The 26,939-nt window shown below is 44.6% G+C and overlaps 1 protein-coding gene and 1 long non-coding RNA gene across 2 annotated transcripts in view; both read right to left on the reverse strand.

Moving 5' to 3' along the window:
* Positions 1 to 13,958, reverse strand: part of LOC142047818 (uncharacterized) — a 50,934-nt gene extending 36,976 nt beyond the window's left edge. Inside the window, exon 1 of the long non-coding RNA XR_012657084.1 lies at positions 11,649 to 13,958. This is a non-coding gene — a long non-coding RNA (uncharacterized LOC142047818). The remainder of the gene's footprint in view (positions 1 to 11,648) is intronic.
* A 771-nt stretch (positions 13,959 to 14,729) lies between these two features.
* LOC142047796 (uncharacterized) lies at positions 14,730 to 25,027 on the reverse strand. Its single transcript, XM_075072593.1, has 6 exons — positions 24,938 to 25,027; positions 21,883 to 21,950; positions 20,055 to 20,166; positions 17,313 to 17,425; positions 16,383 to 16,497; positions 14,730 to 15,455 (listed from the first exon to the last, which is right to left on the reverse strand). The coding sequence occupies exons 1-6, from the start codon at positions 25,002 to 25,004 to the stop codon at positions 15,265 to 15,267; spliced, it is 666 nt and encodes a 221-aa protein (XP_074928694.1). The 5' UTR covers positions 25,005 to 25,027; the 3' UTR covers positions 14,730 to 15,264.
* Positions 25,028 to 26,939: the final 1,912 nt, after the last annotated feature.

Below are 26,939 nucleotides of genomic sequence, written 5' to 3' on the forward strand. Positions count from 1 at the left end.
AAGGTTCACTTACCACTGGGGCACTTTCTTGTAGCAGGGTCTGAAGATCAGATCTCATCCATTCTGGCACCCCCTTCCATTATTTGCTGGTCCCATAACCTCTCTCTGCAAGACTCAGACAGGTCACCCTATAGTTGTCCCCTTCCAGGGTATGAAAGCCTCTCCAGACAAACTGTCGGACACCATCTCAGATATCCCTCCATACCAATTGTAATACCAGGCCACTTACCCAGTGGCTGATAGGAGAACCCAAGCCTGCACACATTTTCAGCCCAGGGATCATATAATCAGCAGCCAAGGTTTACAGACACTCAACCCTTACCGCTCTTTCCCTGGGCTTCTTCCTACTATGCCTTCCACATGCTTTCTTCCCCACAACTTCTCAGGGTAAACCCTTCTCAGAGGGATCTTACTCCCCCAAGTTTTTGCCTGCCAACCCACCTCTCTGTACCCAGAGAATAACTCCAGACTCACTCCCTTCTGCTCTCAACTTCCTGGATGTATACAAGCCCAGCCTGCTCCTGTCTAGCAGGGCTTCATCTCCAATTAATGCTTATCAGTCAAGCCTGACTGCCCCAGAGTGTGGTTGATAATCTTAATTGGCCTCTTCTGAGCCACCTTCACCTTTTCAGGCTCAGGTGGGGGAAACACTTCATCTCTTTTGCTCACACACACACACACACATACACCATCCCTGCCTCCCTCCCTCCCTGCAGGATGTCTCCCTTGGGAGGCACTTTGGGAGGCGCTGCTTCACACCTCAGCACTGTGGCTGGTGAGCAGCATGGCTGCACACAGCCTATTGCTCACTAATGTGAGCTGGCCCAAGCAGAATCCCTCCAGCCACTCAAATCAGGTCTGAGTCTTCCTTTAAAAAAGAAGTCTCTGTCCTGGCCAGCCATGTAACATCTCTCCTGTTACTATAGCTCCTGCCTTCCAAGAGAGGGCTTCTAGCTCAGCTGGGGATGCAGTATCTTCACAGGGAACAAATTTACACCTAGACCATGTATAAATATCAACATGGTTTCCTGTAGCTCACCTTCCTTCACCTGCCCTGGGGAGCAAATGCTTAATTATAGGATGTAGATAATGTGTCCTCTGCTCATTTCCTCATACTGTCTCCCTTAGGTCACACACTGATTTATCACTCTGATCTGAGCACACAGCCAGCACTCCCTCCCTCTGGGATCTAAAAAGGGCAACCTTGATTTTTCACTTCTACTGTTTCTGTGGTATTGGAGACTGTACCTTTTAGGACCAAGCTAGCCAAACAGGGAGTCTGGACAGGGCTCTTGTTGTTGTTATGCAGCAACTTGGATCTTGGAACGGTATACAGGATAAAGTAGGGCTGTCAAGTGATTTTAAAAATTAATCATGGCTAATTGTGCTGTTAAACAATAATAGGATACCATTTATTTAAATATTTGTGGATGTTTTCTACATTTTCAAATATACTGATTTCAATTACAACACTGAATACAGCACTGACAAAGTGGGTATTCATCCAAGAGAGCTTATGCTCCAATACATCTGTTAGTCTATAAGGTGCCACAGGACTCTTTGTCGCTTTTTACAGAATACAAAGTGTACAGTGCTCACTTTATATTTATTTTTATTACAAATATTTGCACTGTAAAAAAACAAAAGAAATAGTATTTTTCAATTCACCTAATACAAGTACTATAGTGCAATCTCTTTATCATAAAAGTTGAATTTACAAAGGTAGAATTATGTACAAAAAAAACCCCTGCATTCAAAAATGAAACAATGTAAAACTTTAGAGCCTACAAGTCCGCTCAGTCCTACATCTTATTCAGCCAATCACTCAGATGAACAAGTTTGTTTACATTTGCAGGAGATAATGCTGCCTGCTTTTTGTTACAGTGTCACCTGAAAATGAGAACAGACATTCTCACAGCATTGCTGTAGTTCATGTCGCAAGATATTTATATGCCAGATGTGCCAAAGATTCATATGTCCCTTGATGCTTCAACCACCATTCCAGAGGACATACACCCATGCTGATGACGGGTTCTGCTCGATAACAATTCAAAGCAGTGCAGACTGATGTATATTCATTTTCATCATCTGAGTCAGATGTCACCAGCAGGTTAGTTTTCTTTTTTGGTTTGAGTTCTGTAGTTTCTGCATCAGTGTGTTGCTCTTTTCAGACCTCTAAAAGCACGCTCCACTCCTCATCCCTCTCAGATTTTGGAAGGCACTTCAGATTCTTAAATCTTGGGTCCATTGCTGCAGCTAGCTTTAGAAATTTCACACTGGTATCTTCTTTGCATTTTGTCAAATTTGCAGTGAAAGTGTTCTTAAAACGAACGATATGTACTGGGTCATCATCTGAGACTGCTATAACATGAATTATATGGCAGAATGTGGTAAAACAGAGCAGGAGGCATACAATTATTCCCCAAGGAGTTCAGTCACAAATTTAATTAAATATTTTTTTAACGAGCGTCATCAGCATGGAAGCATGTCCTCTGGAACAATGGCTGAAGCATGAAGAGGCATATGAATCTTTAGCAGGTAAATATCTTGCGACACTAGCTGGGCTGGTGCAACCATTTAGGCAAACTAGGCGGCCACCCAGGGCGCCTAGTGGTTGGGGGTACCTAAAAGTCCCCTCAGGTAAGGAGGTGGAGTGGAGGTGAGCTGGGTGGGAGGGCACGCGGGGAGGGCTGCCTGCAGTAACGGAGGGCGGGGGGCACACAGGGGAACAGCTCCCCGCCCCAGCTTACCTCCACTCTGCCTCCTCCGCTGAGCACACAGCCCAGCTCTACGTCTCCTCTAATCAGCACCACAAGCCTGGGCAGGGAGGAGAATTAGAGCAGCGCCGGCATGCTCAGTGGAGGAGGGCGGAGCCAAGGTGAGCTGGGGCGGGCTCCCCAGGCAGGGTTAGCTGCCGTGGCCGGGGGAGGAGATGGAGAAAGTCTCCCCAGGCAAGGTTAGCTGACATGGCGGGGGGGAAGTCTCCCTGGGTGGGGTTAGTTGCCGTGGGGGAACGGGGGGGAGAGGGGTTCGCTTTCGCGGTGGGGGTAGCTGCTGCGGGGGGGGCTCCCGGGTCAGGGCTGAGTTAGCTGCCGGGGAGGGTGGGGTTAGCTGGGTGGGGTGCAGTGGCGTTGCTAAGGCACGAAACTTCCTTGCACTGGCCCTGGACACTTGCTACAACAGTGCCAGGCGAATGCCTGTTCTCACCAATGCCGCCCGGGGGAGGGGGGGGAAGTGGGGCAATTTGCCCCAGCCCTGGGCCCTGCAGGAGGCCCCATGAGAGTTTTTTGGGGACTCTGGAGCGGGGTCCTTCACTCGCTCCAGGGGCCCCGGAAAACTCTCGCGAACCGGGCCCCCCGGAGCTTCTTCCACTTCCCTGCCGCCGAATTGCCAGGTCTTCGGCGGTAATTCGGCAGCAGCTCCCACTTCGGCAGTAATTCAGCAGCAGGGGGACCTCACAACGGGTCTTCAGGGCACTTCAGCAGCGGGTCCCAGAGCAGAAGGACCCCCCGCCAGTGAATTACTGCCGAAGTGGGGGTCCCCCGCCGCTGAAGATCCCAGGCCCCCTGAATCCTCTGGGCGGCCCTGGTTCTCACGTTCAGGTGACATTGTAATTAAGAAGTGGACAGTATTAGCTCCCGTAAATGTAAACACACTTGTTTCTCTTAGCGATTGGCTGAACAAGAAGTAGGACTGAGTGGGCTTGTAGGCTCTAAAGTTTTACATAGTTTTGTTTTTAAGTTCAGTAATGTAACCAAAAAGCCTCCATTTGTAAGTTGCACTTTCAGGATAAAGAGATTGCGCTACAGTACTTGTATGAGGTGAATTGAAATATACTATTTCTTTTATCATTTTTACAGTGCAAATATTTTTAATAAAAATAATGTAAATTGAGCACTGTACACTTTGTATTCTGTGTTGTAATTGAAATAGATATATTTGAAAATGTAGAAAAACAGCCAAAAATATTGAATACATTTCAAGTAGTATTCTATTGTTTAACAATAAGATTAATCACTATTAATTTTTTTAATCACGATTAATTTTTTTGAGTTAATCCCGTGAGTTAACTGCGATTAATCGACAGCCCTAGAATAAAGCAGAGCTCTGGCAAGAACCTTAAACACTGAGTGATCCTCACAATTTCATGTTGCTTTCTCCTGCTTTTTTGAATAAGATTACTATTATCTCAAAACAACTGAGGTCTGGAGGTGCTTGGCCTGAATACCAGAGAAGCTTATGCCCAAATAAATTTGTTAGTCTCTAAGGTACCACAAGGACTCCTCATTGTTTTTGCTGATACAGACTAACATGGCTACCACTCTGAAAAGAGTTCATTATTCCAGCTATATCCCATTTTGATGGGACCCTATCATAAGCTAGAGTGTGTAGGATAGACTTGACCCACAGCACTTGACAGACAGCACCTTTCCTGCTGAGCCAAAACCCCAGTAGTAAATCAAAGCACCACAATGAAGTTGGAGCAACCATACACTGCCTGAGCTGCTGCTGTCTTTCTGACAGGCTGTTACAATGAGGTGTTGCCTACTTACAGTCCCATTCGATCTCATGGATCTTCTTGAAAGAGTAGGAAGTATTAAGTCTGGTGTTGTGGATAAATTCTTCCTTTTTCCATCATTTCCACTCTATTTTGAATCAGAAAAAGTATCTTTGCCTCTTGTCCTAGATTGTTACATGGTGGTGCTATCTGATATTAGACAGCTTCACCCGGAGGTAGCTATATTTCACTGGTGGATGAAGGGATCCTTGGGGACCGTTTGTATTTCATTTCATATTTCAGGTTGTAAAGTACGTTGGAATCCTTTTTGACATGAAAGTTGCTGTCTGCATTTAGGATTGTTGTTCTCATCCTGCTCTGCTAGCAACCAGCTGTGTCACCATGGCCATATGGTGCCACCCTTCCCACCCTTTGACTGTCTTGTCTCATTGGTCCCTGCCCCAAAGAGCTTACAGTCTATTTCCACGGGCTTGTACAATGCCTCGCACAATGGGGCCGGATCTCGGGGGAGCCTCTAAGAATGATCCCGTTACACATATACCTAATAATTATTCTAAGCTAGTGTTTAGTCCCCTAGAAACCATCTGTTTTCTAAAGGTGCATGGCTAGCACTGACAAATCTGAGTGGGATAATGAATGAACCTTGTGCGTGTGAAGCAAACTCCCAGCCAAACTAGGGCTGATCGCTCACCTGCTGCGATGAGTTCGGGCAGGTCTATACTAAATTGCTACAGCGAAGATGCTACTATGCCAACAGGAGAGCTTCTTCCATCAGCGTAGTTAATTCACCTCCACGAGAAGCAGCAGCTAAGTCAATGGGAGAAGCTCTCCTGTGGACTAATGTCTACTCCAGGGGTCAGGTCAGTATAACTACATCACTTGGGGGGTGGATTTTTCAGCCCCCAAGAGACATAGTTATACTGATGTAAGTGTGTAATGTAAACCTGGCCTCAGCACTCATCTGGGCCTTCAGTGAGTCAGCCCCTAGGCATGCAGGGGCAGCCTATCATTGAGCAGAGCCTGGGTCAGATGACCCCAGGATCAAGTATTTCCAGAGCCCCTGCAGAGCTGCAGCTCAGGCAGAGCAACAAGAATCCTCCTGGTGCCACACAGTGCATCAGACGCCAGCAACTCCCAACCTTCTCCTCAGCCTGAGCCCCGCCCTTACCCGGCACTAGCTTCACTCTAGCCTCATCACTGACCTACTCCAGCCTTGTTTCTGCCTCCTGACCACCCATGCCACACCCTCAGACTCTGACTATCTGGTTTTCAACGTTAGGCATGTATCTGGACCCTGGCTTCGGTACCAACTTGGTTTGTCTTTGAACTCTGACCACCCAGCTTTGACCTCTGGCCTGGACCTGGACTCTGGATCTCGATTCCACATCCAAGGTTGGTTCAGGACTAATCCTCCATCTAGCTGTGACCTATGCTCCAACAACTAGGCCTGATTGTAGGGGGCAGTGCCTGCCATTGTATTTCTTTCTATAGTCTTGTGTAAACATTTTCCAAACTCTGAATTGGCTCCACTAGTGTCAGTGACATTGGGCACCACAGAGTAGACAGGCCACTGACATCCATTTCAGGTAATGCTGTTCAGAGCAGGTCTAACTGATGCAGTACTTAACACCAAAGCTGGCTGCTTGTTAAGATCAATGAAGGTGACCTGGTGCTGGCACCCATGGGAAATGTTTGCATGTTTTCCTCTGTGTAAACAAGACTCTCGTGTGCTGGGGACTGAGATCCGGGATTTCTTAGTTCTACATCTAGATCTGATTTACTGTGTGGGCTTGAACAATACATGTCTACCTCACAGGGCTGTTGTAATTATTTACTGTCCTGAATTTGATTGTTTACGGAACAATAAACATTGTTAATCTGAAATAAACTCCAGAAGATTATGAAGGTGTGATCCAGTGCAGCATGTGCTAGGCTGGCAGTCAAGCATTCTGGATTGTAGTCCCCTCTGGGCCATTTGTTTGCTGTGGTAGTTAACCCAACCTGTAAAGCAGGGTTGCTAATGCACTTTACAAAAGTGGGCAACATCTACAGATGAAAAGTACTAGCTTTATTAATGAGATATTACAGACAACAATGATTCTTGATATTCAAACTAAAGTGTTCTTTCTCCATGTCATGTCCTTATTCTAAGTAAAGTGAGTGCAATGCCTCTGGTACAGTAACTCCTCACTTAAAGTCATCCTGGTTAATGTTGTTTCGTTGTTACATTGCTGATCAATTAGGGAACATGCTCATTTAAAGCTGTGCAATGCTCCCTTATAACATTGTTTGGCAGCTGCCTGCTTGCAGGAAGAGCAGCCCGTTGGAGCTAGCTGGTGGGGGCTTGGAACCAGAGAGGACAGGCAGCTCCCCTGTCAGCTCCTCGCTCCCCTAAGTTCTGTGTGCAGCAGCTGCCCAGCAGGCTATCAGTTGCAGCTCTCCCTCTCCCCACTGCCATGTGCTGCTCCTGCCCTCTGCCTTGGAGCTGCTCCCCGAGACTCCTGCTTGCTGTGCAGTGAGGAAAGAAAGGAAGACGGGGGCTAATGTCAGAGTATCCCCTTTCCCCCTGCTCCTGCACCCCGCTTACCCCTTATTCCATAGAGCAGAGGGGACACACAGCAGGGCTCAGGATGGAGGAAGCTTGCTGGCAGCAGCTGCAGTCTCAGCAAGCTGATCTAATTAACAAGGCAGTGTACTTAAGGGTAGGGTCAGCATACTTAAAGGGGAAATGCGCCTCTCTCTCTCACACGCGCACACACACACACATGCTGTGTGTCTCTGTCTGCAATGCTGCTCCCCTCCCCTCCCTCCATTCATGCTGCCTTGGAAAGTGTGAGAGTTAACCCTTGAGGGCTCAGCCAATATCTAGGTCATCATTTAACATAAGGCATTCCCTGGGAAATATCCCACCCTCTGACTCCTCCACCTGAACCAAGCTTCACAATCATCATTGCTGTGTACCAGTATTAAAGTGTTTATTTAAAACTTATACTCTGTGTGTGTGTGTGTGTGTGTAAATATAGCCAAAAGACTATATTGTCTGTGTGTGTGTATATATATATATACACACACACACACACAATATATATAGTCTTTTGGCTTTTGAAAAAAATGTCCCTGGAACCTAACCCCCTCATTTACATTAATTCTTATGGGGAAATTGGATTTGCTTAACAGCATTTTGCTTAAAGTCTCATTTTTCAGGAACATAACTACAACATTTAGTGAGGAGTTACTGTAATCTTCAAGCAGACTTTTTAGAAAAAGACTTAAGTGTGTTTTCTCTTCACAGATTCAGGTCTTAAAAGAGAGGAAATCATGGTGGACACTGTCTTGGCACCATGGACAATAATCCTGGTGATCTTTGCTTCAGTGATGATAATGAGCTTTCTGATGTTTCTCCCCCCTGTTGCCGTGGTGATCTGGAAAATGAAGCATATGCCCCAGATCTCTTTGCATGGAACTGTATAACCAGGCCTAATGGACAAAGAATCCTGCAACTAAACAAGCTACAAACTTACTCACAAATAGCAACTATTTAATAGGATCCATCACAAAAACTCAGCTTTTCCCAGGCCTATAGCTGCTGAGATTCTGCAGGACACTGTATATATAACTTTATATTAACTTGCTATAGTTCCTACTACTCTTCCTACATCTAATTGACTGCACTGTACTTCATATCACTTGTTTCTTGGATTGTGCTTTTCTTTATGACCATAACTGACCAACATAGGACAAAAAGAAAAACAAGTAGCACATATCTTTGTAATTATGACCACTTGTAAATAGCACCAAAAAGACACAAGGTAACTATGTTAGTCTGAAAAGCATGGTAAGCCCTGAGAGCTATATATATCTATATCTATATCTGTAGCGAGGGGGGTCCCCTCCCCCACGCTCCTGAGACAGGGAATAGGCTAGGAACCCTGCAGTCCCGGGCAGAGGCCCGGCCGCCTATCCCCGCCCCCAGGAAGTCAAGGGGCGGGACCGGACGTTCAAGGCCCCCTCTGCCTGTTCCTGCCCCCAGGAAGTCAGGGGGTGGGACAGGAAGTATAAAAACCCGGTCCCAGCCCTCAGTTAGAAGGAGGCCGCCGGAGAAGGCAGATGTGGGTGCCCGAGCTCCCGCTGGGCCCGGCTTACCCCACGCTCGGTATCCGGAGGGGTCCTGGCCTGACTTCCCCTGGGGCCAGCACCCAGAGCAGCGGGCCGCGCCTTCGGATGCTCGCCCTGCGGATGACTGGACCGGACCGCCTGGACCCCGGTACCCCGAGGAGTGGACCGGACCCCTGAAACCCCAGGACGCTGAGGACTGAAGGGACCACCTGAAACCCGGTATCCGAGGACTGGACTGGAACCCCCTGCGCCGAGACCGGCTGAGAACCTATGATCGGAACCCTGACGACGCCGGCGAAGCGCAGGTACCCCAGAGGGGAGGTGGAAGCACCCAGGCGGCTGACTATAGTCAGTTTGTTGCTCGCTAGCAGAGTGCCTTCCGTAGCCTGTGTTCTGTGTGCATTCGGTCCAGTGACTCTCCTGACTTGTTACCATTTCGGTTCAGTGTGTTCGTGGGCACCCCCTGCTTGCTCACGTTAATATTCGCGGTTTTCATGGTGGTTTTCGGTGCTCAGGTTATCCCTCTACTTTTGTTTTGGACTTGGCGCTTAGCGGCGGACCTTGCCTGTCACTTTTTTGTTTTTTTAGTTGCCTTGTTTCTTTTTCTCCTGCTGGAACGGCTATTGATGGGGAGGGCCTGCGTCTGCCACACCTGAAAAGGTGCAACTCCCCCCCTTTACTTAACCCGATTACCCCATTATTCTACGGCGTCCTCCCTCAAAGGGCCGAGCCCCCTAAACGCCGATTGCTCTGCTCGCCCCAAAAGGACCGAGCCCCCTAAACTACTTGTTGCTCTGTCCTGCACAAAAGGACCGGAGCCCCGAAAACTGTTCGTTCGCCGCCCGGCCCTACCAAAGGGCTCGGACTACCGACTTCATTCGCTCAGCCCCTGCGACCAGGAGCTGAGCCCCGGCCAAGGCCGGTACAATATCTATATCTATCTATCTATAGTTTGATAGAAGCTGAATATATTTTCCCTCAAAGGGAACAGTGCAATGAATGGCATAGTCATTGCTATTAATTAACAACAGTCTTGTGTCTGTTTGGTTTGAAAACTCGTTCCTCTGTTTTGACCATTTCTTCTTGTTGTTGGGTTTTTGGTTGACTGGGTTTTTAATTTTTTCACAAAATTCCAAATGTGACAACACAAAGCTATCCCCATCCCTTGGCTAGAATTCTTATGTGCTTTATAATCCAGTGGTCAAAGTTCAATTGTGCAAATGTAATATACAAACTGTGGCAAGTTAAAACACACATGCTGCAGGAATTTCCCCTGAATTGTAGTGAGCGAATTTACTATGGAAAACAGAATGTGATTATTTAGGTTTAAATATGTCTTGAAGTTTGTGTGCCTTAGCACTTCTCAAACTGAATATTTTGGAAAGGAGGGACTAGGACAATTAAAAGCTTATTTAAAAGCAACCTCCAGCATTTTATGTCAAACACATTCAATGTCATAAAAGACTATGGGCCTGATTCTGCCCTTCTTGTGCTGCATTTAATAGGATGATTTGTGCTATATGTGGTTAATACTTTCCACTACCATGCGGGTTTGCTCTGAGCCACATTCTGATCTGTGTAAATCTGGCATAAACATGTGCCACTGATCATACTCTGTAGTCTGTCCCTTTATTGGTCACTATTATGTCAACTTTAAATAATAATCATCAAGAGGCTAAGTCCCGTTGTTCTTAGTCGGGCAAAAGTCTGTAAGAGTTTTGTCTGAACAAGGCTCAAAGACTAGAGTTCTTTATTTTGGTGAAAAAAGAGAGAAACAAATCTGCTTCTTTTGAAAGGAGATAGCAATACTTTTTGTCTCACATGTAGGGAATTAAGCTACTGCCTGCACTGTAACTGATTGAACCAGAAGACTTTTTTCTCTTTCCCTTGGCATCCTTTTCCACTTCCATCTAATAAATAAAGGAGGACTGTTCTGTTTAGTTATTGGGCTGAAATCAAATATTCTGGATAATTTTACAGTCTGGTTTTTTTATTTACTGACTTTTTAAAGCTGTAACTTCACTTCTCAGATGCACAAAGTACAGTTGCCTTAAAATGACCTTCAGTGTCCTTGATGATAATGGCTAATGAGAGGGAAGGCTACTGAGCAGGGCCAGCTCTAGGTTTTTTGCTGCCGCCCACCCCCACCTCGGGCTCCCCACCTCAACCGGAGCCACAATTGCCCGCCCGCACCCCCTGCTGCCCAGCCTGGGCTCCCCCCCCATCCCCGCACTCCCTGCGCGCTCCGGCCTCACTCCTGCCCTTCCGCACGTCCCATGCCTTCCCCCCACCCAACTCCCTGCACCAGCCTGGGCTCTCCCCTTACTGCCCGCTGCTGTCCCATCAGCCCTGGTCCTGTAGTCACCGGCAGTCGATTCAGCAAGAATTTGGATGTGCACAGAACACAGACAGGATTGGTTCCCAGCATGGTACAACAAACTACAGTAAAGTGGAACAGTTCAGCGTGTGTGACCTGGAGGATATCTGGATGCATATTATAAGACTGTCCTACATAAATGAGGATAAGTTGAGGTGCCTTTATTATTCTTTTGTTCCACTCTTTGTTTCTATGGGGAATTTGCCAATGCAATATTACTGTCTTCCTTTTAAACAAATAAAACTTTTTTTTAAAGGGAAACAGCTGTTGAAAATAGCAATTCCAGTCCTAAAAACCACTGGGAAGCATTTATTGCTGCTTCATTTCTTATCCTACTTTTTCTACAGCAAGTTCCAATGGATCAGTATGTTTGATTTGGGAGAAATGAAGTAACAGCGGCCTAAATTGAGCTTGAGCACTCCTGAATTTTGAGGGTGTTCAAATCTGGAAGGCAGGTGCTAGATTCCCTTTCTGAATATTAGCTAAATCTGGAAAGGAAAAGTCAATTTCTGCTTCCATGGCTCAGAAGTGGAAATCCTCCTACGTGCCTGGTACTGTATCTAAAGCTGCTGAAGTCCCCTAGCAGACCCTCCCCTCCCTTACTTTTCATTTTAAATTCTAGTTGGATCCACGTACCTCCCTTGCTAGGCTTCAGATAGAGATGTGCACTGTCCATTTAGTCCACCCAATTTCTTCTTTGTGGGCTGCAAGATGAGGTCACACCAGTATCCGTGAAGCAGTCTGGGGAAGTCTTCTGAAGGGGATATCTGGGGCAAAGCGTTCTACTCCTTGGGCACACTTGTTCCCCATTCACAGTGCCACCTCTTTCGACTCGCAGCATGGATCAGCTACCTCACTCCCTACGCCTGCCTTTCTTGTTAATAGCTGCCAAGGGATTGCTGGGAAATGTAGTTCTTTCCCTTCTCCAGGGCTGGCTCTAAAGGCAGGGAGCTAGACAAGGAATTACAGCTCCCAGGGTCCCGTGGGTTCTCAGCTCCCGTGCTGGATCCCCAGCTGCTTCCTGGCTCCGCTTCTGCAGGGTTGTGAGAGGGGAGGAAATGAATGTAAAAAAAAAAACAAAAAAAAAAACTGGCCAAACTGCCACCCCCTGGAAATGTGCCACCTTAGGCACCTGTTTGTTTCGCTGGTGCTAGTACCAGCCCTGCTACTGAGGGTTAAGTGCAGCATAACAATGCCCTTTCTGCTAATAGTCATGAGGATTGGAAAAAGGAACTGATATGAAAAAGAACACAAACTGTGGGGGATGTCTGTTATCAGAGCTGTGGACATGGTGTACAGTCAACAAAAAAATAGAACAAAAACCTTCCAGACTCAGATTACTTAGAAAACTAAGTAGCCACCAAACCCTCTGTTTATGTTTCATAATTGTTTGTTCTCATGTTCTGTAACTATGTCACCCAACACAGATTAGTGCCATCTTTGAAAAGGACCTGGGATTGTTTTCTCGCCTTCTGCACCAGGTGACCAACAACTAAGTATTCTTTTCCTCTTCATGTTTCTCATTTAACTTGCTAAACGGTGATTAGATTTTTAGCAAAATGGGCTTAGCCTCAGTCCTTCTCCAAACTTAAATGAGAGATCAAATCATTGTGTATCTCTTCTACCAAACCTGCTTCAGTATTGGATTGGATTCAGACAGGGAAGTATAGAAGGGGTGTGGTTGGAAGTTTTTGAAATCTTTCACGCAGCTAAGGGATCTGTACCTCTCTGAAGGTAATGCATGAGGATGGGCTGCTGCAAGCTCAAGGCCAAGTGTCTCAAAACTCTTACAAGTGACATCATCAATGGTGCCTAGAAAAGTTCCATGCTAGCAGCCCTCTGTGGTTAAATCCTCTGAAGAAGAATTTAGTGCTTAATTGAAGGGTCAAGGTAAAATAACCAGAAACATTTATGATCCTAGCAGGGCATGGAAAAGTAGAGCATTCTCTCCCAACTGTCTAGCCTTTGTGTGTGGCAAAAGTGACTTATGCTGCTTGCTTATAACCATCAATTGAGTTCATTACACAGTTCATTGCTAAGGGTAGCTAAGTAACAGGGGAAGGGGAAATAATGACACTTTTTTTCCTATGCGAAACTCAGAACTTACAGACATTTTCAGCAAGGCATGTCCACGGGCATTTAAAGTATATAAACTCTCCAGCGTTCTTGGCTCTTGAGTATCATTAACTTTGCTCCTGCTCTGTTAAAAAATGTAGGCAGAAGTTGGAGGTTTGTGTGACATTGGCCATAGACTAGAAGTTAGTGCAAGAGGTCCATTTGTATCTAATCTGTTTAAAGGAATAACGGCACATGGGTCTTCACTGAACACAGATATACTTGCACAGGTTTTTTAATCTGTTTTTCATTAGCTTATGTAAGCTACTATTTGCTCTGCTGTGTTGGCAATGAACCCAGCTAATCTCATTTTATCTGTTTATCAAAAAGTCTGCTAGGTTTGACCAAACTGAGTAAATAGCTTTTACCACAGTGGACCGTGACGCATCTCTAAACGGTTAATGCAAAATTTCCAAGCCGTCATATAATCGGACTTGCTATATCGTTATACCATTGATGGGACTCCAGGCACTGTTATATCATCACTTTTCTATGGCATACAGTCCAATCTGAAACACTTTTCAGGGTATTTTGCACTCTATTTGTAGACCAGGCTATTAAAAAAAGACAAGCCTGTTTTACACACACAGACGGGATACCTTCCTGAAGGGACAGTTAATATGTTATAAATAAAATATAGAATTTTTAACAAAATGACCTATATAAAAATGTGTCTACTTTAAAAATGTAATTAATATTTCAGTGCCATCATTCCATATTCACTAAATGGTCTTAGATTTGACACATAAGTAGTCTCAGAATCTTCACATACATGACCTTTGTTTTGTCATTGGTTTGGGGTGAGTTTTAAAAGCGCTTTAAAAGGGCTCAGGAGTGTCTCAATTTTTCCACTTTACTAGGTTGATTTAAGTAGTTGCAGGGGTAATTTTTCCATGGAAATCATATCAGTTTTGCCACTTAAATGCCAAAACACCCCACTAAGTGGCAAAATTGAGACCACTTAAGTGACAAAAGTCACCATACTGAGATACTTAAATGAGCTCTTTAATGGGATGATTTATGTGGCAAGTCCCCCCCTTAGACTTCTTAAGTGGCAAAAGTCTTCTAAAGCAGCAAAACTGAAACTATGCAAGTACTAAAACTGGAATATCTTAAGTAGGAGAAGTCACCTCAGAGTTAGCACTAATATGGTACTAGTAAGCACTAGATAGTACTAGTAAGGTAACAAAAGTGGCAAAACCACCCCCCAGGACCAATTAAATGGCAATCACATCCGAGACCACTAATGTGGAAAAAATGGGACTCCCTGAGTGGCAAAAAACACCTCTTAGACCACTAAAGGGGTAGAACCGGGAACATCTAAGTGGGAAAAGTCACCCCAAAGGCCACTAAAATGGAAGAAGCGACCACACTAAAATGGCAAAACGGGCCATTTAAGTGGCTAAAATCAACCCAGAGACTGCTAAAGGGACCACTAGTGGTAAAGACCACTTAAACAACAAAATCAGGGTCACTGAAGTGGCAAAAATAACTTATGAAACCACTAAAGTGGATGACACCAAGCTGGGAGTGGTTGCAAGCACTTTGGAGGACAGGATTTAATTTCAAAATGACCTTATAAATTAGAGAATTGGTCAGAAATCAACAAGATGAAATTCAATATAGATAAGTGCAAAGCAAACGCACAATTACAAAATGGGAAATAACTGGCTAGACAGTAGTACTGCTGAAAAAAATTGGTCCAGGATTGTCAAACTGACATGAGGAAAGTTTGCACATTCACTACTCATGCACTATCAGTTCCCTAGATAAAGAGAAGACTTCGATCTCCAAGGTTGTCAATTAAGTATCTTTCATTGGCACTGAACAAATTTAATCTACATAACGGAACACGTTCTTTATTGCATGATACATATGTTGGGAAGTAGACCATACTGCCTTAGCTTCAGCTCTGAATTCTATGCAAACTCCGTATCTGTAAGCGTCTAAGGGCTGAAATTAGTTCAAATGATGGATGTGCTCTTCAACCCTTCCTAAAAATGCCACATGTTCATTGATCTGAGAACTATCCCATTAGTTTGATATGAATTGACCTGCCTTTAGCTTTTACAATATCCTATGGCAATTACAAATATAGTAACCCACCTGCCTGCACTATGTTTGTTGAACCATACACCTAGTTACCACACAATATACAATGATTTGCCATTTCATGTTCCTGAGAGACATCCTTCTCAGCCTCAGCAAGTTCTCTGAGGAAGATTTCTATCTGCTCGCGTTCAGCAGTGGCGTTGGCTATTGTTTGTTGACAGCACATGTGAGCGGGGAAGTATGCAGACTTGACTCCACTCACGGCAATGGGTGAGGCTGTAAAGACAAAAGGAGATTAATTACTAAGCTGAAAACAGTGGACTAGGCATGGCAGGGGAGTTTGGGTAGTGGCCCCAGAGAAACCAAATCCACCCCTACCAAGTGAAGCTCAGGAACAGCATTTGCTGTCTGAAATAAAGCTGCTCCATTTTTTGACGCTCGCAATCAGCTCAAGTAAGAGTGAAATGAGTCTCCATAGTTAAGAGTGGAATGCTTTCACCAAACACAGGAAGGATGGCCTTGTGGGCAAGGCACTGAAGTAAGACTCAAAAAGTCTGTATTCCATTCCTGGCTCTCTCACAGACTTCATGTGTGACATGTAATCTCTCTAGTCTTCATCTGTAAATGGTAGATGATACTGCTTTCTGCGTGCTCCCCTTTGTCCATCTTATTTATTTAGACTCTTTGGGGAAGAAACTGCCTTTTTATAGTGCCTTGCACAACAGGTCCCTGGTTTGGTTTTTTGTGCACTAAATGGCAATCCCTCCTACTAATATTATTCCACGCATTGATACACTATCTACAGAAGACGTTACAATCCACACATTGATCACCAAGCACACAAAAACAAAGTAGAATATATGTTCAGGTATAATGTCATAAAAGGTACCGCATGCGCCAAGATGATTACTGGCTAATAAATGTGAAAAATTATCGAAGTTGAAACACAAAGTTGACCTTTCCTTTACTGTGGGTTTAAAACTAACAGTATTTCTAAACCTGCAGTAAATAAAACAGTACTAATACCAATATTGGAATAATTGCTAGTTAGAATTTTGGGAGTTTTCTTAAATCAGTGGTTTCCAGGGGGCCGCAGACTATATCTAAGATTTCCAAAGGGTCCTCACCTCCATTTGAAATTTTTTAGGGGTCCATAAATGAAAACAACTGTCTTAAATAACAATAGGTTTCAAAAATACTCACAGATACAATCAGCCAGCCTGTTTCCACCAACTAGTTGTGTTGTCCAGGAATAACCAGTAGATGCTCCACATTTCTCAGATACCCTACTTCGTCTCAGAAATCCAAAGTCATAACCCTTGTGTAACACGCATGAAAGAAATTCTGTGAATTAGATGACATCACTGAATCATGTTTACTACAATAAACTGTAATGTTAGTCCACTGGATTTCAGTGAGAGTACTTGTGTTAATAAATGTATACATGTTTGCAGAATCAAGGCCTTCATTCGTATATATGTGGTTATATATCAGTAGTTACAATATTAATTGGAAAATTGGAGGGAGTCAGAAGAAAGCCATTAAGAAGGAATTTAAAAGGATCTGAAACTATGATAAAAAAAAGGGAAATATAATCAGATGGCAATTATAGGATAACAAACCTTGGGAGGAAATAACATTAAGGAGGTATGATTTAAGGTGTAAAATTAAGGATTATTGCCTTAGAACTAAAATGGGGAACAAGAAGTGAAGTATCAGGACTCCATGAGACAACAAAGGAGGTGACTAGGTGTTTGGAGTCCAACAAATCCAATAAACCAAGCATAATGTGAAGTCATAATGCAATCTTCCTTCAGACAGGTCTAAAAAAAATACAGCACGATTCTGTTCTGCAAAATCCTTCTTATTCCAAGCATCATTCTCCCCAATACAGACAATAAATGCGCAGCAATATAGGGACATATGTTCATAGAAAAATTAGGCTAAGGGTAGCCTTCAAACTTAACACTGTGATCTAAGCATTCAAATATGTCTATGATGGGTGCAGAAAAGAACTAGAAAAGAAGAGGAGAGATAACACCAGAGGTTTCAACACATACGTTTCAAGGTAGAAGGGCTACTGTATTAATGCACTGAGTTACTATAATACTAACTGTAAAACATGTACAATACCTGATTACACATTGGCTTGCAGTAGTGGACACTGTCAATGCTGATACACACAAGACCACCATTTTTGGGTGCTTCTGGGACACTGCAATTTTTTGTCATGAAGGCATTGCAAGCTTTAGAAAGAGAAAATAATTCAGAGCATTGGAAATTTGGCAGCCTTACAAAATTATGCTGTGTGTGATAGGGTCAGGCCAGACAGCTACAGGAGAGTACAGGGAAGGAAGGTATTAGCCTCAGAATAAGCAGGTCCCTCTTCTGCTGGTAACTGAGCAGGGGTTACTCCAGGTTAATTAAGACACCTGCCAGTATGGGTTAAAAGCCTCCCCCCCCCACCCCTGTCAGTGTGGGTGATAGGCGTGAGAGTGAAGTTGAGTGGTGTGGCAGCTGACAAGGACCAAGGGAGAAACCCTACCCTAAATAGGAGCTAAGGACCCTTCTAGGTCCAAAGACCTGAAGAAAAGGACTCTGCCAGAGGGGAGAGATTGAGCTGTGCATTTGATGTGGTGCTGCCACACCTGGAAGGGCTACTAGAGACTAGGGACTCTCTCTCCCCCAGTAGGAGGATTGGGAGGAACCCTGCCCAAGCAAAGTGGGAACAATAAGCCAAGGGACATGGGGAAGTAACCCAGGGAAGCTAGCAGCTAGCAGCATGAGGCTGTTACTTGTAGGTTCCTGGGTTGGGGCCTGGAGTAGAGGGTGGGACTGCCCCCAACCCCCTCTTTTCCTCTCACTGGATGTCCACTGAGGAGGCCAGAAGTCCCAGTGAAGCAGTAAGGGCTTAACAGGCCCAGAAATGGGAAGACCACTTGGAGACAGAATTTACCTGCCCACTATACTCTGGGGGAAGGAGGGATTCTGAGAGACAAGATGCTATCCTAACCCACTGCTAAAAAGAAGCACAGGACCCATTGAGGCAGAGAAGAAGCCCAGCTACATGTGATTGAAACAAGTCATAATTGCACTCAATGCAATTATCACCATCAAGTCTAGGGTACACATTCTCTTCCATGCTTTTGTCTCTCTCTCTTGCTCAGGAGGCTCAGAGCACACACTATTCATGAAAATATTAGCTTTGTCAAACACAATTTTCCATCAAGAACTGTTTTGATAGAATACTCTCGACCAGCTCTAGTTGTTATGTTTTAAAAGTACATCATGTTGTGTATGGCTCAGGTTGGCATTTACAATCAGTGCAGAGAAATTTGAAAATATCACATTTCAAATAATTCAGATATTACACAGTTTTATGGAAAATATGATAAACTGCCCATTCCTCAGTGCTGCAGATTCAGTAGACCTACTTACTGCAGCTACTTTCATTTCCTATAACATGAAAGGCTAGAAACATTTTGTTTTTAATAACATCCTACAGTTTAGCTACACTGGTGCTGAAAAGTTAGTAATATCCAGTTCAAGGAGAAATATTCACACTAGCTCTGATCAAGCTAGTGTGCTAACTAGTATCTCTAGCGTAGACACGGCAACACAAGGGGTGGAACTGGCAAGCTGCCCAAGTATATACTTACGGTTTCAGACAGGATCTGAACCACCATGGTTATATTTATATTTTTAGCATGCTAGGCTGATCAGAGCTAGTTACACCTTCCAGCTCCAGTGTAGACATAGTCTTAGATTCTGTAGAAAATGTGATCCCCAGAATAATACTCTTCACTACTTACTCAGGGGCATAACCCCAGCTTTGAATACCTCTGGTCTAAAGCCAAGTTGTAAGCACTAATATCCTCCCATTTTATGTAGATTGTGAGGAAAGGACTTGTCCGGAGAAATGGACAATATTGCTTCCAAAATCTCAGTAAACATCATTGCATCATCTTCTGTGTTTGGACTTGGCGAAGGAGGTGACCTGGACCCAAGGAATATATGTATCTGGAAGGAATCCATACCCCCATCCAGGCCCATAGCGATCCAGACAAGGATGTAGGTACATACATGTGTGCAGTGTATGGAGCTGCATAGGAGAATATCTCTTGCCTCTCAGATTCGCAGATTTGCATCTCAGCCTACTGTGAAGCGTCTAGAGAGCAGACAGAACTGACGAGGGCCCTTTACCCTTGCTGGGGTTAGGGACACTGGTGGCAGATCTTCCTTTTCCCCTCTGTCCCCATGAAGGAGAAGGAGACCAACAAGGGGACAGATCTACCTGTAGAAGAAGGGAGGCTGTTAAGGAACTCAGGGCTTGGACAATTCTTCTCCAAATCCAGTTCAATCTCTCTCTCTTCCTGGGTAGAAATTGAGGCAAAGGCTTCTCTGAGGTTGCTGGTGCTACACCTCTGGCTTTCTGGTCTGATTTCAAGGGTTAGGCCTTTGTGATGTCGTTGACTAACCACATCTAAGCTTGCTTGTCTGAGGTCAAGGGACAGGCTGTTGTGAGATCACTGGTTCAGCATCTATAGCTGTTGATGGCACAGACCCCTGTGAAGTTTCTTAGGCTCAGATCTTAAAAGGTATTTAGGTTTAAGCTTAAGTACCTTTGAGGAGCTGGGACTTAATCATGATTTTTTTCCTGCTGTTTCCACTTCAGACTGGTAAGTTCTCATTTTGTCAGCCGGCAAAGAGCAGGAGAGGCGGGTTTGGAAGAGCTGAAGGGGGTTGAATCTGACATTCTGGTTCAAGCCCATCATTAATGATGCCCAAAGAATTCCTCTGGCTAGTACACTATGAACATAGATTCCCCTTCAGGTAAAAGTGAAGAGTTTTTCCAATAAAAGATAAGATCCTCACCTTTCCCTTGAACCTCTCTTAGGCGATCAAGTACCTGTTGCAATGACCATGCAAGGGCATTGATTTCAGTTCTCTTATTGGGAAGCATTTCAAGGAAGCACTGAGAAAACTTCTGTGGAGGGAGGAAAGAATGGATTGTTAGTGTGGGAAAGGCTTGTGACATTCAGAGAAAAGAGAAATCTCATTGTGTTTTTCATTATCGTAACAAAGATATTTTTTCCTAAAAATAATTAACCTAAACCTGAAATTTGTGTGCTTATAAACAAATCTGCACAAATAAATGCAGAGACTTGTGTGCTATTGTCAGAGAGCTCTGGGATATTGTTTTATTTATATTTTAAGTGCTTTTAAGCACAATTACCCCCACTGCCACCACACGCAACCTCTGATGCCTTCAAAATTACACAGAATTTGCAAAGAGAGGTGAGACAATAAGTAGGTCCAAATATGGGTTCAGACAGTTAGAACAACCATGCTTTGATTTCCTAATGGCCTAAGCACTAAGGGTATGTCTACACTGCAATATAAGCCCAACAGCTGACTGGTATTGGGGAACCTGGGCTTAAGCATCCACATAGTATCTTAACCCTATGTTAAGACTTTTCTAAGCCATGCTCGAATCTAGGGCTCTGGCATCCACACTACAATGAGCAGACCCCAAGAGTCCCTAGCAACCTCCCCAAAATGTGGCCCCTCTAGCCCTATGACCATTGTGCACTGTGGGAAAACTTTACTGCCTGCCCTGCTCATTACCAGGAAGCAGCTCACCTTCCAAAAGGTTTGATCGGTTCATTCTCCATTGCGAACCTGGAAGGCTCTCTGACAGCCTGCTTGCAGATCGGTGATCAGAACAGAATGGGTTAATGCTGCCCTGAGCTACTCATTCACGGGGGATAGGGGATAGCTTCCATTTTCAAAAGAAGGGATTGCAGATTGTTGGAATAGAGAAGACTAAGAAAGTTGTCCCATGGAATTGTGAGATACTTCTGGAGACTCCCAGGACCCAAGACAAGCAGGGCTGCATCTATACTGCAAAGCAATAGGTCTTAGACCCTGGGTCCTGGTGTAACTCAAGCTCATACCTTCCAGCCTTACAGGGTCCTGGGACCCTGAGTCACCCCTCAGCTAGTACAATTGCAGTGTAGATGTAAGGGCCGTTAGGCTTGAGCCTGGGCTTAAGCATGGGCTTATGTTGCAGTGTAGACATACCCTAAGACTACTGTGGCACCAAGGAGAGCTGCAGATGGCATGAGTGGAAGGAATAAAAAGCTGCAATCCATGGATTGTCAGCAGAACCACTCCTCAGAACTGCAGCTGTCAGTGTGGTGGGTGTGCACCTTCTTTATGGTGAGAATGGAAATAAGAGCAAATGAATTTGCTTATCCGCCTGCCCCATCCCAGCTCCTCCATCGCCCTTCCTCTGCTCCACCCTTCCTCCACAGTGCGAAAGGAGTCTTCTGCACAGAGTCCTGACATTCTGCCCCACCATTTTTTCACTGAGTGATTTGTTCCTAATAATATTGTTAGTCCATACAAATATGAGACACAATTCCATGCAGAATCCTTCAGCCCATGGCTGCATTTATGCTTGTCTTGTACAGTCTTACACCTGAGGTGCAAACTCCCATCTGTCTGATTAGTAGGCAACAGCTCTACCAGCTGAACTAAAAGTGACCCTCTTCATTCTGGTCTAGCTAGAAGAACTGTTGCAGACTAGTGTGCAATGTAAATCCCTCTTCTTTACACACCTTAAACCTCATCAGCTCCAGCCCCGTACATACATACATACAGCTATGAGACCACAGAGTGCATAAAAACAGGTCTTTACCTTCGCCTGATGATTCAAATCATTTAAATCAGCATTTTTACAATCGGCAGTTCCAGCTTCAGTAAAATCTAAAAACAAGCAGACAGGACAGCATATTTATCTGCTTCTGCTTCTAAAAATAAAAAAAAAGTACATTTTTCTCCGCCTGTTGGAATATCCTAGTGGAGCACTAAAAAAGGTGAAGGAAGGGAGGTTATTCTTATTATATTTATTATTACATGCACATTTTTTGTCCTTAGAGGCTCATATCACAGTTACTAGCATCTGTTCTCAATATTATCACAACTAAAGAGACACTCAAACAGCGTAGGCCCCATAATGCACTATTCTGAAAGGAAGTTAAATCCAAAGCAATGCCCTTAGTAGAGGCATGTCACCCCGTTCAGAAATACTTTGTGACATTTGTGGTGGATAGATTTGAGACCTAAACAGGTAAACTGTGTCCTTTTACCACATGGGACCAAATTCTGCTCTCAGTGACATGGATGTAAATCTAGAGACAGACTATTAATTTCAGATGTGTTATTGCAGAATTATGCAAGTGTAACTCAGATCATAATCTGGCCTATAAAATCCATTGGGAGGAGAGGATTACTACGGCAATGGCTACTAGACTTTTGTCTTTGGAGACCTGGGTTTAAATCCTGGTTTAGATCGCAAGCAAAACTGAGCTTTGTTGGATTTACTCAAATGTCTCCTCTGAGGACGGCCTTCTAGCCCTCCAAGCCTGTACAGTGACTCCTCACTTAAAGTCACCCCGGTTAACATGGTTACGTTGTTGATCAATTAGGGAACATGTGCATTTAAAGTTGGGCAATGCTTCCTTATAAAGTTGTTTGGCAGCTGCCTGCGTTGTCCACTGCTTGCCGGAAGAGCAGCCCGTTGCAGTTAGCTGGTGGGGGTTTGTAACCAGGGTGGACCGGCAGCTCCCCTATCACCTCCCTGCTCCCCAAGTTCCTTGTGCAGCAGCCGCCCAGCAGGCTACCAGTTGCCAGCAGTTCAGCTGTCCCTCCCCCACTGCCATGCGCTGCTCCTGCCCTCTGCCTTGGAGCTGCTCCCAGGAGCCTCCTGTTTGTTGTGCAGGGAAGGAGGGAATGGGGGGCTAATGTCAGGGTGTCCCCTCCCCCCACTCCTGCCCCCCACTTACCCCTTCTCCATATAGAGCAGGGTGGGGACAGGACAGGGCTGAGGATGGAGAGAGCTGGCCACAGCTGCTGTCTCAACTTCCTGATCTTTTTAAAGGCAATGTTCTTAGAGTGGTGTCAGTGTACTTAAAGGAGCAATATGCATCTCTTTCTCTCCCACACACAGGGTGTGTGTCTCTGTCTGCCATGCTGTCTCCCGTCCCTCCATTCATGCCACCTTGTAGAGTGTGAGACTACATTAACAACAATGTGTTAACCCTTGAGGGCTCAGCTGAGTACTAGCTCATCATTTAACAGTAAGGCATACTAAGGAAAAATACTGTGTGCACACAGTATATATATATATATATATATATATAGTTTTTTGTCTGATGAAAAAAATTACCCTGGAACCTAACTCCTCTATTTACATTAATTCTTATGGGGAAATTGAATTCACTTAACATTGTTTCACTTAAAGTCACATTTTTCAGTTTACAACGTTTAGCGAGGAGTTACTGTATATGCCAATATATTTGTTGGTGTGAAGAAAGGTATCACAATATCTACCTTTAGAGTTACAATCCCTCCAGGATTGTCCTGGAGTCTCAGGAATTAAAGATTAACTTTTAATTAAAGTTAATGTCATGTGATGAAACCTCTAGGAATTCAGCCAACCAAAGTTTGCAGCCCTACCTACCTTGTCCAATGTTTTGTTAGCACCAATACTGTCTTTAGCCACACAGGGGCGGCTCTAGGCATTTTGCTGCCCCAAGCATGGCATGCAGGCTGCCTTCGGCAGCTTGCCTGCACCGAAGCCGAGGGACCAGCAGACCATTCACAGGCATGCCTGCAGGATGTCCGCTGAAGCTGCGGGACCAGCAGACCCTCTGCAGGCAAGCCGCCAAAGGCAGCCTGCCTGCCACCCTCGCAGCGACGGGCAAAGCGCCCCAGGGTGAGATTTGGCTTAGTTCAGGGGGTTGCACAAGGCCCCTGCACCACCTAATTCAGAATTCTAATGGTGCACAGGGCTTTGTGTGGGGTCCTCAGCATTGGGGTGAACTTCATCCTGAGTGGTTAAGTATGTGTATTTCCTTTAAGGGGGGACAGAAAGATCTTAAAGGGGCCCCTGATATCTCCCCATTGCCTTGTGTAAAGTAAATCCCATAAAGCCACCACAGCAGCTCCTACCTCACTCCCTGATACCAGTCCCTATCTCAGGGAGCATGTTTGAGAGAAAAGTGGTCAAGCCGGGGAATTCTCACCTCCTGGGAATCTCTGGCTGCTTGATCCAGCCTTAATCAGCCAGGTGTAGGTTAGACTGAAGCTGCTTTAACTTATGCTGAGGACTGCTTTGTCCCTGGCCATCCTAGGTTTAGATGAGGGGAAGTAAATGTTGCTTAAAGCCACCTTTGCCTCCCTCCTTCACTCAGCTGCACAGAGGACAGCTCAGACAGCCCCACAGCATGGTCTTCTTGTTAACTCTGCTCCTTATGCATGACTAGTGTATCTCCCTTTGAAATTACTGCTTGGTCCCTAGCTCACCCACTACCTCCCCTGAAAAGAAACGACAAACTGTGAAGAGTAAAGGTGACAAATGGAAAATAGGAGGTTTAAAACAAACAAACCTTTCCTGTCAGAAAAAGGGTGTCAAATAAATAATCTCTACCAGCACAGTAAGAACAAGCAAAGCAGAAAGAACAGAAAGAATCTTGTGTGTATTTTTGCAAGATCAGATGGTTACGGTTCAAATTATAGCTTGGATAGCTGAGGATATCAATTTTCAAATTCAAACCAACTGCAGGAGGTGCTCAAATGCCCATTTTAGACACCACCTTGTCTATTCGGGTGCCTGAAGGTGGAAGTCGCTGCCTATTTTGGGTTGAAAATTGTTTTCTGTAAGGTATTATTAAAGAATGGTCACAACTTACCTGTAATAAGCCACACTGTACTGATGAAAAACAGCATTCGCCAGAGCAGGTGGGAGTTGTACTTCATCTCTGCTACCGTGGAGCAGGTAGTAGTTACTCTTTCCTTGTGAAGTCAAAAACAGAGGTGCAGGGGAAGCACAGACAAGGTTGTATTTGCACTGGGTCACTGGTTATTTAGTTTGTGCTTTGTCCAAAGTTAACAGTGTTCCCATCATGGAGTATGTGCATTGCCCAAGCTCCTGGGAACCCTCTGGAGACCCTGCCAGGAATGCACCTAGGAAAGATGTTTATTTACATGGTATTGGATAGGGGCGCCCACAGTCCCTGCCACTGCTGCCACAACTGGGAAGTCCTCTGACTAATTCACTAGTTTGCTGTAAACCTTTTGATCACTTATTATTTTCTAATCTTCAAATGCCTGGTTTGTCACCTTTAAAAAGAAAAATATCAAAAAATTGGCTCATTCACTACTAGTTTTCACCCACCTTAGCAAAATGGGCCAGACTCACAGCTGGTTTTAGGATACTGCAGTTAGCTAAGGGCAAGAGGTAGCTGAATCATTCATAGAGTTAACCCTTTGGGGACTGATTTTCCACTGCTTTCTGCCTTCGGTAGCAAACTACAACAGTGCAAAGTGAATGGAGAACAACTCTAAATGCTACCACTGTGTAAGCAAGTGAATAATTCTGATTTGTCAGCATTTTGCATCTGCTTTGTACCTATGTAAATAGCTACACAAGTTCAAATACAGTGGAGAATCAGACCCTTTCTCTGGGAATCATTCACATATTAATCCTGATTTCTGCTATTTACTGGTAAGTTTTCGCCAAGTTCAGAGAGTTTATAGACTAAAGTTTATTAACAAATTGCTTGCTTTGACTATTTGTTATTCATTATTCATGTTGTCTGAGCAGTCAGCTAAAGCACATAAGATTGATTCTGCTCCCTCATTGAAGGACTTTATGAAAAGGTGAATAATTGATGGTGAATAGCATGTAATAAATTGCAAACAGCAATACCCCTTCTTTCCATGTGAAAAGAGATATCCATGCCAAAAAAAACCCCAACCACACACTCTCCAAATCCAGGCATTCCCAAAACTTTCATGCAAAGAAAAATCTGTTCATATTAATGAATACAAGTAGAAAATTAAAAGGAACATCGACGTGCTGGACCCAGAGAGCCACTAGGAATTTGAAGGTCTGATGGAGAACATTGTTTTTGCAGGACTCCACCTGCTCTATTTGAATCATTCTGGTAATATGCAGAAAGCCCTCACTACCATCGCGCATACGGTTGTCTTTTCTGTGGATAAAGAAAGGATGGCTTCAGCCTACAGGATTGCTAAGCCACCCCTTCACTAGTGCTAAATTCACCCTGATAAATCTGCTAGCATAGTTTCATCTAGATGTCTCTCGTCAGTTGCTCACTAGACCTCCTGAGGCCCAGATCTTCAAAGGTATTTAGGTGCCTAACTCCCATTTATTTCAATGGGAGTTAGGCACCTAAATACCTTTGCGGAGCTGTGCCTGAATGTCTAACTTTCACATCTCATGGGAAACAAATACAGAAGCAATTTGTGAAAATGTTGATCATGGTTTTGATGATTTTGACATGACTTCTGCGTATGGGTTTCCAGCCCAACGTAACAAACAAATGAGCTATTGTTTGCACTTTTATGGCAGCTTTGCAATTGACTCTCAGGACTGTCTGTTTAGCGTGGGAGACTCTGAATGTGAGTAGGCCCACAGCCAAGAGGAACGGTAAGTATCTTAGCAAAGCATATGCCTCGGGCCAGATATTTTCAGGAATTAGGCACTGACAGACAAGGCGCCAGATCCTTCGTCTCGCTTCAGCTGCTTTGTGCTGGTCTGACAAAGCAAGCCAGCCACAATGCTAGTTGATCCAGTTGGCTGAGGCTTCCCCTAGAGTGAGGGGACTCCCTGGATTCTCCATAACAATACTTCCCCACCGCATGCTGTAGGGGTCTTCTCCCCAGGGT

This window comes from Chelonoidis abingdonii, chromosome 15 (assembly GCF_003597395.2).
Source record: "Chelonoidis abingdonii isolate Lonesome George chromosome 15, CheloAbing_2.0, whole genome shotgun sequence".
Classification (NCBI taxonomy): domain Eukaryota; kingdom Metazoa; phylum Chordata; order Testudines; family Testudinidae; genus Chelonoidis; species Chelonoidis abingdonii.

What these genes read in the sequence shown, in the direction of transcription:
- LOC142047796 (XM_075072593.1), bottom strand. Translation starts at nt 25,004, where the DNA reads ATGAAGTACAACTCCCACCTGCTCTGGCGAATGCTGTTTTTCATCAGT. An exon ending in TACAGTGTGGCTTATTACAG is followed by an intron (nt 21,951 to 24,937) that starts GTAAGTTGTGAC and finishes GCTTGTTTTTAG; the next exon opens with ATTTTACTGAAGCTGGAACT. An exon ending in AAGAGAGGTTCAAGGGAAAG is followed by an intron (nt 17,426 to 20,054) that starts GTGAGGATCTTA and finishes CTCTTTCTAAAG; the next exon opens with CTTGCAATGCCTTCATGACA.